General features: G+C 50.1%; 1 protein-coding gene across 2 annotated transcripts in view; it reads right to left on the bottom strand.

Moving 5' to 3' along the window:
- Window positions 1-1,320: 1,320 nt before the first annotated feature.
- VANGL1 (VANGL planar cell polarity protein 1) overlaps window positions 1,321-13,295 on the bottom strand; it is a 47,168-nt gene continuing 35,193 nt past the window's right edge. Inside the window, exons 6-9 of one of the 2 annotated variants that reach the window (XM_074853202.1) lie at window positions 12,231-12,269; window positions 11,794-11,926; window positions 9,531-9,765; window positions 1,321-7,623 (exon numbers count right to left, since the gene is read on the bottom strand). In XM_074853202.1, coding sequence (XP_074709303.1) covers window positions 7,363-7,623; window positions 9,531-9,765; window positions 11,794-11,926; window positions 12,231-12,269 — 668 coding nt within the window. In that variant the 3' untranslated portion in view covers window positions 1,321-7,362. The remainder of the gene's footprint in view (window positions 7,624-9,530; window positions 9,766-11,793; window positions 11,927-12,230; window positions 12,270-13,295) is intronic. The other variant, XM_074853210.1, reaches the window with a different exon arrangement.

Genomic DNA, 13,295 nt, shown 5'->3' with positions numbered 1-13,295 from the left:
TCCCACAACCCACGGCAGAAGAGAAAGTGCCACGAACAGCAGCAATTGGGTGTTGATTTGGTATCAGCACTGAGCCACAAATGAAACAGAGCATGCTGAGCTCTACGTAAAGACACAACTCTCAAGGCTAAGAGCTTAGAATGAGGCTGACAAGACCATTGTCTTGTTTGTGCCAAATTCCTGCTTCTTACACCTTCCCGCGACATGCCTGCACAGAGCCTTTACCTACACAGCTCCAGTCCAGCAAGTCAGGTCTTCCTCCGAGGGCAGGAGGGGACCAGCAATGGCTGCACAGCCACCACAGGCTCTGCAGGGCAGTAGCAGTGCTTTTTCCTTTCCCTGCCCATCTCCTGGAGCTGCAAACAGCCCGGGGCTGGGCACTGCCAAAGCACCAGCAGGGTGAGGGGGACAGATCAAAAGCAGAGAGATCAAGGGAGGGCAAGAGGCAGGACTGAGCACACCCCCATCCCACCCTTCCTGCTTCCTCCCGGGCTTCAGTTCAGTGCTCTGTGGCCTAAACACACCATCTCCCCTCAAGCAGAGAGTTACCCACGTGGCTGTTTCTCTCCACAACTGCTGCACTCTATTTTTCACTGCCCAGCAGCATCCTGTGGATTTTTCCAGCAGTTGAAGGCACCGAGAGGAGATCTGCTGGGCAGGGCCCAGCTGTGAGGCCAGGCACTCCCCATTAAAGGGGGCTTTCCTGAAAAGTAGGTACCAAAGACTATCTAGGTGAGAAGGCTTCTCCCGCGTTTCCTCGGGCATGGCCCCTCGGTCTTTCCGAGCTCTCAGCATGCCGGTGATGGAAACTGGAGGTGGGGAAAGCCACACCCATGGGTGCTGTTGAGGCGAGATCCCCACACGTCGTTTTAGCAGAGCACAGGCTCGCGTCCACACAAACAAGGAGCACTGGCTTTTCTGCCTCTCACCACTCCTCCTCCCTGCCAGGGCCAAATAAGGAACTCGGCAATGAATCCTGCACTTCATAATTTGTGTGCAAACTATGGGAAGACAGGAGGCAGAAAAACCTGTTCCCACACCAGTCCTGCCCTCCCCGCCCCCCCCCCCAGCTGCATTTGCTCCCCATCATTTGAGATTTCAAGGTGTTCAAAGCAGTCACCTACCAGCCTTTCTTCAGGAGTGATAAATGAGTTTGCATTTTACTGTGGCAGGGCAGATCAGAAGGGTCTAGAATGAGGGTGGCAAAAAGCCTCAAAAAGGTTAAACCACATGTTTTCAGGGCCCCTCCCAGCCACAGCTCAGGAATGCTCGAAGGCCAGAAAAGCTTTCTTTTTTATCTGAAAGGATAAGAGGAAGGAGTGGGACTATCAAATCTGGTTTCAGTTTATTTCCAGAATTTTACTGTACAAAATATGCAAAGTGTAAAACGGTTTTAGGTTTCAGTTTAAAAACAACAAAACCCCATCCAGCTATAACTTAAGAGAACCCAGCTTGGAACAGAACAGTTTACTAGGCTAGACCCACAGTGCATTAATGTCACAGACACCAGGAATTTGCTTACTTAAGTTCACGATTAGAAAAGAACAGAAAGACCATGTACCACTGCAGTTAAAGTCACATGTGCAAAGAAGAGGAAAGAAAAAAAAAAAAGAAAGAAATGCTGGTTAGTGTCTATTATTTAGAAAACCTTGGCAAAACCCATCTTACTATACAGAGTTTGTGTAGAAAAAGAGTATTACACAGTGATCAAAAGAGGGTGAGGGAAGGGCGTTCGCTCACACCCCCTTCCCCAAGACACAATAATGCTGAATCAAAGAAACAGGCACAGAAGAGTGTAAGATTCCTTCACAGTTACATCTGTGCAGGTAGCGAGCCACAGCATCCCCTCCCCGTGCACGCAGGAGACACCCCCAAGCATCCTTAGCGCTGGTGAGAGGTGCCCGGGAAGCAGCCAGAGGGAAGGATTCCCTCTCTGGACAGGGCACACAGAGGGCAGGGCTGGCTGCCCGCAGGGCTTCGGTACGTTATGGGGATTAAAAAACCAAACACAGACTCTTGGAGGGATGCAGAGGGGTGGCAGGGACCCGGCTCAGGAGTATCCCAAAGCGATCCACATGGGTCACAGAGCAGCTGTTGGAAACAGCAACTTTTGGTCATCATCTATTGGACGCAGCAGCCTGAACGCAGGAGGATGAGTATTCCTGTAGGAGACTTCATGGCCCAAAGCCATCTCTTTTTGGAGAACAGAAATTTGGGGGTTTTGGGAGGTTTTACATTATTTTCTTTTTTTTTAAAAAAAAAAAAACAACAAACACCTTAAACCCAAGAGTGCTTCCTTCTTAACACAGTTTAAACACTGAACCACCAAGCCTGTCTGGAGGCTTTAGACATGTATAATGCACACACCTATAAGGGAAAAAGCACACAGACACACACAGCTGATGAGAAAGCAGAGATCTGCACACACACCTTGGGAACAGCTTTCGTACAGCAGGGCAGAACTGAGCGCAGCTGAAGAGCAGAGTCTAGGACCAGACTACAGCATTTTTGCCAAAGACTGCAAGAATTTTGTTTTACCTTTGACAAGGGCAGATTTACAAGTTTTGGTAAGCAAGATGAAATGGGCTTGAATAGGTTTCCACGTTTAGCCAGGTATGGATCTTTCTGCTTTCTTCAGCAGCAAGTGTTGGAAACCAGCACATCTCGGACAAGACTGTTAAACGCTACTTATGCGGGGCCAGCTTCAGAAACTGCTTCCCCGCAGCTTTTGGCGTACTTGGCAACAGCAGATTCCTGAGCCTCTGTGTGGAGATTCCCCATCCCAAAGGAACAGGTTAAGAGGCTCCGTGAGGGTTGGGATTTGTTTTGATCTCCCCCAAACTTGTGCCTTATCATGAGCTGCCCCCGAGCTCCAAACTGCAACCCCAGCACCTCCCACCCCAGCGGATACTTGTTCTGCTTCGCTCAGGAACTTTGGGGAAAAAACACAGCGAGGGGAGGATGGGAGCTGGAGAGACTGAAGTTGCTGGCAGGAAAATTTTTTGAGGCAGAAGTCAGAGGAATAGCTGGCAGAGGCTGAAATCAGATCTGCCTTTCTCTCCAACACCTCCTTTCAGAAGGGGTTGCTCCTGAAGGCACCCAGAAGCAGGAGCTGACCCCACTCTCACACAAGCTGCCCCCCTCCCCAGCTCCCCTGCTGCCTACAGGGGTCTGTGGGTGGCAACATCTCCCCTGCCACAGGGTGAAAACCAGTAGCTGCCAGCAGCCCTCACCACCTCCCCAAGCTGACCGCGGGGGCCTGGTCAGGGACTGGCATGCTATGGAGGGCAGTGCTAGGATGCTTACACTTCTGACAGCGCTGCCTGCTCCACTCCCAGGAGCAGGAAAGGAGTTCGAGACCCAAGGCAGACCCACCGAGCCTACACATGGATGGCTGCAGCCACATGGCAACGAGGAGCAAACAAATGCGCTAACAACTTTTGCCCAGGCCTAGCTACAGGACTGGTATTAAGGGGCCAGTATCTACCCCTACACCAACAGAAGCTGCAAGAAATCTGACTTTTTCACTCTTTAGCCGTGAAAGAGAAAGCCAGCCTTCATGGAAACCCACAGCCATTTCCATCTGCTCTGGAACAGTTGAAAGTCTTAGCTGCATCTGGTTTTGGAAGATCTCAGCATGGTTTTGGATTTAGGCTGCAACAAGTCTGAGAGCAAAAACAAAGCCTTTGAAGTATATGAGCAGCATACTTGAGAGTCACAGGAAAAACGCCAACATGGAAAAGAGGAGTGGGGCAACACCACTCCTGGCTAGGCAACACAGCACCCTACCAAATGGTTCAGCCTTTAGTGAAGGATGTCCAGTGCAAGCATCTCCTCTGAGGGGGACATTGTCCACTTCACCACAAACAGGGTTGTCTTATAAACCATTTGAATGCTAAAAAACCCCAATTCCCAATAAAGTACAACCATCCAGGCTGGGAGAGAGGAGGGAGAATATGTGCAAGGAGACAGTGCGGGATAGGAGAGGCATTTGGAGGAAAACAGCCTGCGCTTGGCTGGCAAACCCTACAAGCCTTATTTATGCTCAGCTCTTGGCAAGCTCTGCAGAAGTAAGGACTGCAGGATTTGGATCAGAGCTTCGTTCCCTGTGATTCGATTCTTACTCATTAGCTGGCTATAAACAGAGTTAAACAAACCAGTCTGCTCTCACCGCTCAGCATTTTCATAGAGAGTGTGAATTCCTATAGATGCCACAGATCCATCTGTGCATCTCAAAGCACTTGACGACAAGTTGAGTTTAGCCTCACAACACCCCAGTGAGGTAGGTATGACCGTGGTCCCCTGACTTTGCACAGAGAAGGGAAACAAGAGAGACCCTGAAAAATAAAATGTCATAAAAAACACCCCACTGGGGAATACTCAGGAGTCCCAATTCCCCTTTTAGTCTGTCCTCACCCCTAAGCGGGTTGCATCTCTAAAGAGACTGTTCAAGAGGCCAAGTCCTCTCCTTCAGATTTCATCAGGCAAAACATTCATGCTGCTGACACAGGGCAGAGCTGGCCCCCCCTTGACAACGTCCTTTTCGGCAGCAGGCAGAAAAGGCAGCACAGAACCACAGCACACAGATGAGGAAGCAGATGCAGCGCAAGCACACGCCGCTTCCGTCTGCCTCTCCGTGTGTTCAAGGATTTAACGCAATTAAGACATGAGTTTCCTGAGCAGATACCATCAGACAACCCCCCTCATGGGGGAGGGAAAAGGAAAGGGGAAGGAAATCCTGGGAAAGTAAGGAAGTTTTGCAGAGGTGCCTGTGACAAGGTGCTCTCACGCACACGGCACACCCAAGCCCCTGGCAAGGTGGTTCTTGTTCTGGCTTCACAGAAATGAGCCAATTCAGCCACAGGCAGTAGCCTCCACGCAGGCATAAGTGCTCCACAGTCTCGCAAGCTACTCCCAGTCTCTCCCACCTTGCTGGTTATACACATCATAAAATTCAGATACTTTAGGAGAGCTAAGTGAGAGATACTATATGCTCTATAGCATATTATTACTATATTGAATAGCATATACTATAGCATATATTATATTGAATAAACCAACCTATTTTTTCAAAACAAAACACTGCAAAGGCCACAGTCAATAAAGGAACACAGACTACCAGAAAGCCTGACCTAAAAAGAAACCCAAACACGAAGTTTAGAGAAGGGAAAACTCTTCCTACTTCCCATCCTTTAAGGGTCACGGGCCTGATCCCATCATGTACCACGTCATCTAGTTTCTTCACAACCCCGTCTGGCACATTACACGGAGAAGAGAGGATCCAGCTGACTACCACACACTTGTAAGAAAGGTGCAGGACACTGCAGCTGTCACCTGGATGGGGAATCTCCACTTTGGACCCCTGGCTCACCAGGGTGCTCCCCTGATCCCGAGGGGACTATCCGCAGGTGCTGTTGGACATGCAGCTCCGTTGCTGCTGAAGCTAAAAGAGGCTGGAACCCCCTGCCCTGAACCCAGCACCCCTGCTTAAGGTGGCTGCTCCCTCCCACTGGCCTGTGGTGGGCACTGGCCACTCTTAGCCGGGCCACCTCGTGCTGGTGGGAGCATGGAGGCAGCCCAGGGAAGGCCAAAGGGGACAGGAGGGGTTGTCACAGCCCTTTGGGAGATGCAATGAAAGGCACTGGCTTTACCTCGCTGAACTGGGGTCCTCTGCGTTAAGACATGGGTATTGAGGGCATGGTCAGATCCTACCTGATAGAGATATTTGCATGGCAAAAGTCTGGGCAGAAGGAACCCAGCGTTTGCATTCACAGATGCAAATCCACTGCCACAGAGCTGGGGTGGGAGGGATGTCTCAGAGGGACCTGACTGAAGACAGGTCACTGCCAGGCTTGGAGCTGGCTCCAGAGTCACACGATGCCCTGTGCCAGCAATCAGAGTTCAGACACTGCTTCAGGCTCATCGTTAAAACATAAAAACCTTCCAAAACTTCACAGAACTCAGGTGATGCTAAAGTTGCACGTGAAAGCTGAACTGATGGGCAAAGGCAGCCTTACAAACAAAACTGCACCTCTTGGGAGCAGATCCCAGCACTGAGCAGAAACTCCCTCAGTATAGAAAGACCAAGAAAGGCAGATACATTTTTCAACATTCAGAAATAGTTTCGTATTTCTTAACTACAGCTGAAGGCGTACGGTGGGAAAGGACACACACTGCAGTGTTTCCAGAGCACAGCAGTTCTCCAAAGCAAGTGCACGTGGCAGAGGTCAGCCCTTCCCTGGCTCCTCTCCTCAAGGAGGGAAGTGCTTTTGCCCGTCTTTTCCTCCAGACGCCCTTGAAAGAGCCAGCTAGAGAGGGAGGGGCACATTCCTGCCTGCACCCCCCTTCCCCTCAAAGAGGCTGTCAGGCACAGGGAGGGTCTGTGATTTATCTGAGGATTAGCCAGCTACTTACCTACCCTGTCCCAGTGCAAATACGCAGCCCTTGCAGGTGCAAAAGGAAGCAGCGGTAAGGCAGACCCCGAGGGGACTGTGGCTGGAGAAGCATTCGGAAAGCCAGACAGAAGGGGACAGAAACAGGGAGCCTTGGGAGTGCCCGACAAAGATGCGGGCAAGTAGGAGAAAGGAAAGCAGGTGAGAGATAACAGGGAGCTGTGTCACGCAGAACAGTTTCACTAACAAGCCCTGGTAAAAAAAATAAGAAAAAAAAATTTCAAGAGCTGCAAGATGGGCTGATCCAGTTTAAGACAAAGCAACTTCACAGAGACACAGAGAGCAAAACCATCCCACTATGCTCTTACAGGTCCAGCACTGACAGAAGAGGGCACATGGAGAGGAGGAAAAGAATAAAAGTCTTCAGTCTCCAGATTAGGTGGCTCACAGAAGCAGCCCTCTCCTACCCCGCCTGTGATACCCTCTCCTCCCTGAGTGAACAGGGACTGCCATGCCCCGCTGCGAGCAGGTTGCTATAGCAGAGAGGTGAGCAACGCGCTCTCAGAAACAGCTACAGGTAGCAAAAGCAGACACGCAAAAGCGCAGGCGCGTGCACGGCGTAAGGCAGCGCTCCAACAAAAATACCGACCTTGCAGTCGTGCGGAGAAAGAGCGAGCGTGAGATTTACAGTATGCCTGGAAAGGGGCGGGGGGGGGAGAAAGAAAAAAAAAAAAAAATCTGTTCTGTCTCCAAGGCTGAGCTAACCGAGCCAAGTCACCCTGTCGCCTCTTAAGATATTTCTTTCTAGATAAGATATCCCGGCTTCCCCCTCCCCTTTCCAAATAAAGTGCAGATGGTCAAATATTACTGGTCCATCATCTGCCAGTTTCAGTCAGCATTGGGGAAATTAAACCCAAAAGCACAATATTGAAAAAAAAAAAATCCCCAGACAACCCACCCTCAAAATCCCTTAGACTGAAGTCTCAGACTGTAAGCGGAGGACAAATTTATGAGATTTAGGGTCTATGAACTCTTCTGAGAGTTTGATGAAGGGGATTTTCTTCACATTAACAACAAGGCTGAAGTCCAAGCACTTGAGGACAAACACAATGCCGTCTTGTAACCCGCTTGTGACCGCTTCCTCGCTGACGAGCGTCCACTGCTTGGAGAACCAGCGATCCCTGTCGTACTGGAGGGTTGGGCCCGGGTTGAGGTAACGCTCCAGGAATGCCTACCAAGAGAGGGACACACATTAACACCGGCCCACGACTCGCTCTGCATCAACGCTCTCTTCCCATCCCCAGATACAGCTTCGCGAGCACAGGCTTGCCACACTGCAAATTGTTTCAGCTTCCACGCTTGGAGAGACATCCTCTCCCCAGTCCCTCCCAGCTTTTCAGACCCCAGGAGCAGACACGACCACCAGGAGATCCTCTTCCAGTCCATCCCAGCAAACCTGCAAAGTTATAGCCCCAACTTCTGCTGTCGGCACTGCCATCAGCAGCAGTTCCGTAGAGTAGAGGTCATTTCTCCCCTACCAGCCCCATAACCCATCCCAGAATCGCAGTCCCAGACAGGCAGATGGGATAGCTGGCCCTCCCTTCTTCAGGACAAGCTAAGGCAGAAAGCAGAGGTTTCCATGTTTACTGAGGCTGCAAAACTGAAAGCAGAACAGGGAACGCCATCTGACATCCCTTGCATTTTAAAGTCTGCATTCTTAATGACAGCAGAACTCCCCCTGCACACCTGGGCGAGGGCTCCAGTGGATCCCAGTGAGAGGGTGCTAAGCCCCATCTCCTGACAGCATTTCTGCTCCTAGCATAGTGAGTCCTGGATAAATGCCCATGAGTAAATTCTCCCGTTTCTAACCCTTCTTTAGGATCGCTGGGTGTTCTGAGAGGGGAAGGTGGAGAGTGGGAGGGGGATCATGTGACCTGTTTCCCCCATCATTCAGTCCTTCCCTCTGTCTGGAAGAGAAGGATCTGGGGGTTCTCATTGACAAACAGCTGAACATGAGCCGGCAGCGTGCCCAGGTGGCCAAGAAAGCCAACGGCATCCTGGCTTGGATTAGAAATAGTGTGACCAGCAGAAGTAGGGAGGTGATAGTCCCCCCATGCTCTGCACTGGTGAGGCCACACCTGGAGTGTTGTGTCCAGTTTTGGGCACCTCAATACGAGAGAGATATCAAGGTGCTGGAGCTAGGGCAGAGGAGGGCAACGAGGCTGGGGAAGGGCCTGGAGAATAAATCCTGTGAGGAGCGATGGAAGGAGCTGGGACTGTTCAGTTCGAGGAGGAAAAGGTGAGGGGAGACCTCATCACTCTCTACAGCTCCCTGAAAGGACATTGTAGAGAGGTTGGTGCTGGTCTCTTCTCACAGGTGATTAGTGACAGGACAAGAGGGAATGGCTTTAAACTGCAACAGGGGAGGTTCAGACTGGACATGAGGAAAAAATGTATCACCAAAAGAGTGGTCAGACAGTGGAATAGGCTGCCCAGGGAGGGGGTGGAGTCCCCATCCCTGGATGTGTTTAAGGGTCGTTTAGATGAGATGTTGGGGGATATGGTGTAGGGGAGAACTTTGCAGAGTAGGGCTGAGGGTTGGACTCGATGATCCCAAGGGTCTTTTCCAACCTGAATGATTCTATGCAAGTCAACAGTCACAGTCAGGGCATGAAGCAGCAAACTGACATTTGACCAAGCGCCCCATGAATTAGAAACACTGTCAGACAGACAGGCATTTAGGCGATAATTAGCAGCAGTCCAAAATGCAGCACTGCAGAGGGGACATAAAAAAAAAGGTCCTTTGCAGGTTGCCACCTGCATCATGCTGCTACCCTAACCCAGCTGGGAGAACTCTGTTACTCAAGGTCACCATCTCAAACATTTCTTTGGTACTCCCTGTGCTGAACTGGACAGGACAATTCTCTCAAACACTTTCAGATAAAAACAGAAGATGCTGTAGAGGAAACATTACTTCCCTTTAAGACCTGATGCAACCTGATGCACTGACTGTATCACAGACAGCAACTATGAAAGCCTCTACTCACCTCCCTTGACTATTTTCTGTTCTGTGTGCACACGCAGACGTGCCATCCCTTTTCCCCCTCCTTCCTGCACCAACGTTAAAGAAAGCGTTACCTTTGGTGTCATGTTATTGGTGATGCAGAAGGACAAGTGTTGCAAGATGCTCTCCATGCTGTGGTACTGCTGCTGGCGGGTGGTGCGAAGGTACTTCTGCAGAGCTCTTGCCATGGAGGGGAAGATTGCCTGGGCTGCTTCTCGGGGGTCCATCATCTCTCCTGGAGCTTTCTGCTGTTCCTCTGCCTGGAGGCGTTTGATGTGAGTGAAAGCCTCTTCTACTGCAACCACAAGCCTGCAGAAGGAAAATCAGGACATCAAGAGCCGTAACAACAGAGGTAGGATGGGTCTGTGGTTAAGGCAGAGCCTGGGAGCCAGGATTTACAAGCTCCTACTCCCATCTCTGCCACTGAGTCACTGCCTGCCATCAGGCAATTTACATAAAACCTTCTCTACTGACGGTCTGAGGAGCAGAGAGCAGCTTTTCTTTCCTTGCCCAAGCCATCCAGCAATTGAGGGTCATAAACCAGGATTAAGACTTTAAAAGCCCAAGTGTCATACTTGGTTCTGCCAACACAGCATAAACATCAGCTACATGACTCAAACAAGACACAGCTGCCCTTGTGTTTAATGCCTGTCTTTGAAAACAACGGTTTCAGCACACAGTACCGCAGTGTGAAGTGTAAGGACAGGCAAGCAGTCAGGAAAAGGCTGGCTATAAACTAGCATGACCCAAGACACAGACTGCTCTGAGACTCTGTGCTCACAAGCTGCAGTCTGCTCCGATTTACACCAACTGGGTACCAAACTGCTGCTGAATGATTGCTCTGCACTCCTCCACTGCACAGTGACGGGGCTCCCATCTTCCCTCCTAACACTGCAGCTAAAGACATCCTCTGCAAACCGTTCCTGGCACAGGTGAGCAAACACCAAGACCACACCATAAAAAGGCAAACAGATGCCATACGCCACTTGCAAGTTAGCCCAGTACTAAGGGGGGGGGAGGGCTACACTGCAGTTAGTGAGGAAAAAGCAACGATAATGGAAGAGTCACTCAGCAAAACTCTTGCACCCCTCCAGACAGGACTTGTTTCACACTAGATTTCCACTCATCACCAAATCCTGTCCACGCTGCCCTCAATACCCAAAGCATCTTAAAGCCAGAGGAAGCTGCCTCACGACAAGCAGAGGTATAGCATACCGCATCAGACTACATATGAGGAACAGCACGAGAAGCCCTGAGCCCTGCCCGTTTTGTTTAATTTGACTTGGGGGAGGTGGGGGGGTGGAAATCAGTTTCTAATCTCCTCGTGTCTTTTTGCTGCAGCTCTGACCTTCCTCCTTGGAAACATCTGGCCTGATATTCTAGTGACTGATAGCTTTCCTCTGTCTAAGCAGCTGTTCTAAAGAAACTCATCAAGCAAGAGAGTCATGTCTGTTAGGATGCTACACTGCACTGAAAGGAAAATTTAAGTTCCTATTACTCTAAAGTTGGAAGAGAGCCCGAAAAGACAACGGCTACAGAGCACAGGTCAGACCAAAGCAGGCTAGCAGGGCGGGGGACACTGTGCCAGCACTTTCCCAATGAAATATAAACTGCCAAAAGAAAACACAAAACAAGCCAGCTCCTTCCAGTTACGGCACATTCCTTCCAGACACAGCTCAGTTCAGGGGTATCTGTCCATAAGCAATTTGCCTCAAACTGTTAGGTATGTTAACTACAAACTGTAATTAGGCTCCAGAGCAATAGAGGCACTATCTTGGGTCATCTCAACAAAGCATCAACTCTGCAGCCTAAGTGTGACTGGCAGAAAACATACTTGTGTCCCAAAATAAAATGTAACAGCTCTGGTCACATCTTTCCTCCCCAACTCATTGAAAAGGGCAAACTGCCCCTTTTTACTAAGAAATGTTGCAGACTACTGTCTGCAAACACAAATATTCTCCTCGCCCATGAACAGGCAACACCAAGTGCTCCACCGATCCTGTCCCTGGATTATTTGAGCTGAGATGACAAGCCTGGGCATGGGGGAAAATAATGGGATTTCCTACAGCAAGTAACTACAGATTTGTCAAGCACTGGACTGTTCCCTAATCCATGACATTGCATTAGCTTATCAGCATAATATACATGAGCTCTGCTTTATGCATGTTCTTCAGATAATTCCAGTTGCAAGCTGTCACCATCCCTTATGCATCTGGGTTTCATACGCTTCTTTGCCAGGACAGATTTACAGCCAACCCCAGCCCTTAATCACGGGTCCCCCCCTTCCCGTCAGCCTCGCAGCGTCAAGGAACAGCACCCGGGAAGGGATGGCTTTACCTTGCACGGCGTTTTTTCACTCGGCGCTCATGGTCGGCCTCCTCGTAGTAGAGCTCGTTGTGACTGGAGTCCCTGCGACGGGCTGCGGCTGCAATCATGGCACGGGACTGCCCCGATGCGTTGTTACCTGGGCCTTCGGGAGGTGAGGACGAGCAAAAAGGAGACGAGAAAGGCGGCGTTACTGCCACAGGGCTGGGGCTGGGACAGACCAGCACCCCACAGCATCTGTCACAAGTGCTCTGTGGCTCCAGCCTTCCCAGCCAAAGCTATAAACTCTTCCCCGATCCTGACAAGCTCTGGTAGAAACCCTGCTAGGCAGCGCAGGCTTAGAGAGGGGGCTTTGGCACGTGGACAAGGGAAGTTAGTTGGGATGAAGGAGCTCACGCAACATAACACAAAGGCAGAGGTGAGGTGCGCATGCCAAGGATGCAACTTACCACCCATTATATACGTTTTCAGTTTGAAGGCAAGGACAGCTGGAACCCACCACATTTCAGCAACAAGACAGTGTGAGAGAACAAGAAGTGAGGAGTTGGAAAGAGGAGAAAGACAAACACAAGAACATCATGAGACATGGAGATGAATGAACGAAAACCAAACTCCAGACAGTTACACGCAGAGAGGAAAAACAGGATGCAAAGGCAGCAGGGTCACCTTTAGACAAAGCATAAGGTTTTCCAGAAAGGTGGATGCTGTCAGAGCAGCAGTCCTGCAACAGGGTAGGCTGGAGTCTATGTGTGTGGCAGCTTCCCGCGGCACTCTGAGCAGCACCTGCCATTGCAGCTTCTGTTACTGTTAACAGATCCTATACAGCTACAGAAACAGGGAAGCTGCAGTCTGCTCTGTAACACTGGGACAAGTGACAGAGCTGTCCACTACAAGACCTTAACTATGACCTTAAAATACAGTAGTAGGTTCTGCAGCTCCCCCATGAAGCTCACAGCTCTGGCTGTTTGGACAGAGAGAGGGAAAAATCGTTGCCCCAGAAGAGTCTACCAACCCTTCTATCTAGATAGAGGATAGAGGTGGGTCTACCCAGAGGGAAAAAGGAAAAGTCTAGGACTGCCTCCAAACCACCAAGAGCTGCTTTTCTAACTGCTCTGAAAGCCTACACTCTCAACTGGCAGTGGTTAAGGCCAATCCATTCTGCAGACATGCTTAAAATTGTTCTACTCATGCAAGGGCACTTTTAAATTTTTTCCTAAAAAGCACAAACCAGATTCCAAGACAGAAGCCTGAAGCTCAACGATGGGAAGGACAAGCATTCACACAGACAGCTTCTTAAGAGTCTAAACACTTTAGACTTAGTTTGACAGCCCTGAAATGGAGAATATGACTCAAGGGAGACACTAGCTCCCAAATTTAGGTTAGAACCGTAATTTGCCTCAGTGTCTATGCCTGGCAATGAAAACCCTGGTTTTGAAGGTGAGCCTCCCCACTCTGTATAAGAGAGATTACAGCAAGATGTTCTGCCTTCCTGGCTGCTCCAGTATCAAATACAA

This window comes from Strix uralensis, chromosome 2 (assembly GCF_047716275.1).
Source record: "Strix uralensis isolate ZFMK-TIS-50842 chromosome 2, bStrUra1, whole genome shotgun sequence".
In the NCBI taxonomy this organism is placed as follows: Eukaryota; Metazoa; Chordata; class Aves; order Strigiformes; family Strigidae; genus Strix; species Strix uralensis.
The sequence above is the reverse complement of the archived record's forward strand: the minus strand, read 5'-3'. Positions and strand labels throughout refer to the sequence as shown.